Here is a 2,999-nt window from a genome sequence, read left to right on the forward strand (position 1 = left end):
AAAAGCAGAGTCATGATGACAAGTACACATTTAGTGTGTCCAGTTCGTGATCAATTACCCGGCAAGGCCCAACATTTCCATCAGATATCGGTGTACCCTCAATAAAACCGGGCTCCTCCTCATCATAAAGCAAAAGAAGAGAAAAGAGCAGGGACAGGTGTGAGCAAGATTTGGGCGGGGGGGTGTGCGATGGGAACAGTTTATGGCCTGTTGTGCTTTGATGCTATCTTGTTCGGCCACAGGGAGAGAAACTGACCAAACAGGTTTGGCTTGGGGCAGTGGCTTCCACTTGGCCAGGTCACAGAGAAGTCAATTATGGTGTATGTGTCCTTTGACATCGAATTCAGCTGAAGTTACAAGCCTATGTGAAGGACAACTCACAAAATGGCTGCCAAGCGTAAAATGGAACCCAAGGGTTCAAAAACGAAAATGACGATTTCGGGGTGAAATCGTTACTTGATCATGACGAAAATGCGTGTGCATAGTGTACTAGCCATTATCGGTCTTTTGATATAAAAATTGTCGTGCTACGACAAAGTTTGTTGCACGAGTCCAGGATTTTCAGAACTACAACCCTCCTTTTGCCCTTACATAGGCAATTTAACCTATTCTCATGCTAATCTGAGTCCTGGTCTATATTCCTAAAGTCATTGAGATGTTGCTGTAACATCATTCTAGTACTTAGTTCGTCTTTTGACACAGGCTTCCTTACACATGATGTAACACAGAGGCCACATATTGCAGGAGCGCACTGCACGCACAGACAGAACAGGAAAAGAATAGCTAAGACCATCCCAATGACCATCAGAATTTTCCATCCCCAGCCGGATATCAGTTCCCAGAACCATCCCATGAAAGACCAATCTCCTTTATCCACATGAATAGATTCGGAAATCTTATGCAGTTTGGAGATGGCCTGGTATACAGTTGGAGCGTTGTCTGGAATGAAAACACAGCAACTCGATTGGATCAGTTTACATACCCCACCTCGGTCTGCAAGTATGACATCTAATGCGACCCTGTTCTGAAGGGTCATAAGACGATCCGATTGGAGCTCAGCAGTCAAGTTACTAAGGGCACCAGCCGTTTCGATCACGGCGGATTCAACTACCCTCGTCAATTGGCGAATGTTCCTGCTGTTCACCATGGGCCCCCAAAACGGCAGAAAACCTTTTGCGAAATCCCCAAACTCCTGTTCCGCGGTGTCGTCTTTACTCACAACACCCCTAACTGTCCTTGTCCTATGGTAATCTGCCGCTGCTGTGTAGGTGGGAGGCAACATGAACGAAACAAAACATGTGCCTGAAAAGTCAGGGGGCAACCATGTATAGGCTCTATCATGGCAGATGAAATAGGTACCCTTAGCTGCTAGAAACAAAGGGGAAGTCTGAGATGCAAAAACATACGTTTCAGTACAGACACTCTTCCCTAACTGAGCTCTGGGATTCTTGCCAGTACCTTGCAGACACAGATGACCCTGATGGGGTACAATCCAAATCGGGGAAGATCTCTTAGCTTGCTGTTTCTCACTCAGAGTAGCTCCATATCCGGTCACGTTCCATCCTATGTATACTAGTGTCTCATCTCTCGGGATAGTCTCATAGGAAATATCTTCCTTAATCATATCTACTATACCCTTAACTAGAGCACTATTCTTAGGATTGTCTGTTACAGAACGTAGGGGGTAGACTTCATGTGCATAAATGAACATTGTTCTGTATGCCCACACAGAGCCATTGTGACTGAATGGCAGGACAAGGTAAGGGATGCCTTTATCCGTTGTGTGAGGCATAAGACCACACACCCAGCAGTTAGTCGTGTTCATTACTAGTTGGTGTTGGTGCAAGAGCTGAATGAAGGAGTTATTAATAAACTCTAATCTCCTAGCTGACTCATGTTCAGGAAGGGGTTGAAAAGAATGTGCATAAATAGTAGGAGGAGGTATGGGCAATGTAGTCGGTGCAAAGGTCACTTGTAAAGAAAACAGTACATATCCTATTAAAAACATCATTGCACTTAATAACAGGAAAATGCATAATAATAAAAAACATTTCTTTGTCATCAATCCACATATTCTTGTTTTAAAGTTCGCAGTTTTGGCAGAGCTCTCCATTTTGAAAACCTCCATCCTCTCTATGATGCTGCCCGCGATGGGAGGTTGATTCTGCTAAGGAATGCTTCTGTTGATTTAGGGCAACTCCCTTAGACCAAACAGAACTGTCGACCTAACGTCGCCAGCTGCACCCCAAAGACTTTGGGCAATCGCGGCCCTAGCAGCGGAACCCGGATGGCGGTTCGAAAAAACAAAAATGAGCAAGTTTCTCAGGTGGGAGAGCTGCGCTTTCAAAAATAGTACTTAGGGGAAAAAAAATGTATTAGTCCAATTTTATTAGTTCGTATTTCTCGGCCTCAGATTATACCGTTGTTTTCCCGGTATTGTATGGTCTTGAAACAAGGCTTCAGGTTCTGTAGTGTCCAATTGGGCTGATGATGGTACGGCTGGTTGCAGAATATTGTCACTCTCTTGTTCTGTAATTGTTCCTTTCACACGAGCATCACTGAAAGGTACAAATCGTGGCACATTTTCAGTCTCTGAGTCGGCGACACCCTCCTGAACCCACCGGTCACAGGGCAAAGGCAGGGGGATCCGTTTACAATGGATCCCGTGGATCCAGTTCTTCTTTCCCTCCACACGAACGGCTGATCTTGTGGAAAGAAGGACGAGGTGTGGGCCGGTCCACCTGGGCTGTTCGTTCTTTGTTCGCTGGAAGTTTTTCACCAATACCCAGGATCCAGGATCGATTTGATGGCCTGGAGCTTCAGAGACCGGGGGCAGAGAGTCATGGACCTGTTGGTGTAAAACACAGAATTTAGCCGTCAATTCATACAAATAGTCAAGCAAAACAGGGTGCTCTATTTCACTAAACTTTGTGGGTCTGGGCACCCCCCATATGTTGGCCGGACGGCCGAAAACAATTTCATAGGGACTAAGTTTCACT

At 45.5% G+C, this 2,999-nt stretch overlaps 1 protein-coding gene across 1 annotated transcript; it reads right to left on the bottom strand.

Moving 5' to 3' along the window:
- Positions 1 to 616: 616 nt before the first annotated feature.
- Positions 617 to 2,128, bottom strand: LOC147700489 (endogenous retrovirus group PABLB member 1 Env polyprotein-like). Its single transcript, XM_086928436.1, has one exon. The coding sequence runs from the start codon at positions 2,126 to 2,128 to the stop codon at positions 617 to 619; it is 1,512 nt and encodes a 503-aa protein (XP_086784562.1).
- Between the last annotated feature and the right edge of the window lie 871 nt (positions 2,129 to 2,999).

This window comes from Lissotriton vulgaris, chromosome 7, assembly GCF_964263255.1.
Source record: "Lissotriton vulgaris chromosome 7, aLisVul1.2, whole genome shotgun sequence".
NCBI classification, from domain to species: Eukaryota; Metazoa; Chordata; class Amphibia; order Caudata; family Salamandridae; genus Lissotriton; species Lissotriton vulgaris.

What these genes read in the sequence shown, in the direction of transcription:
- LOC147700489 (XM_086928436.1), bottom strand. Translation starts at nt 2,128, where the DNA reads ATGGAGGTTTTCAAAATGGAGAGCTCTGCCAAAACTGCGAACTTTAAA.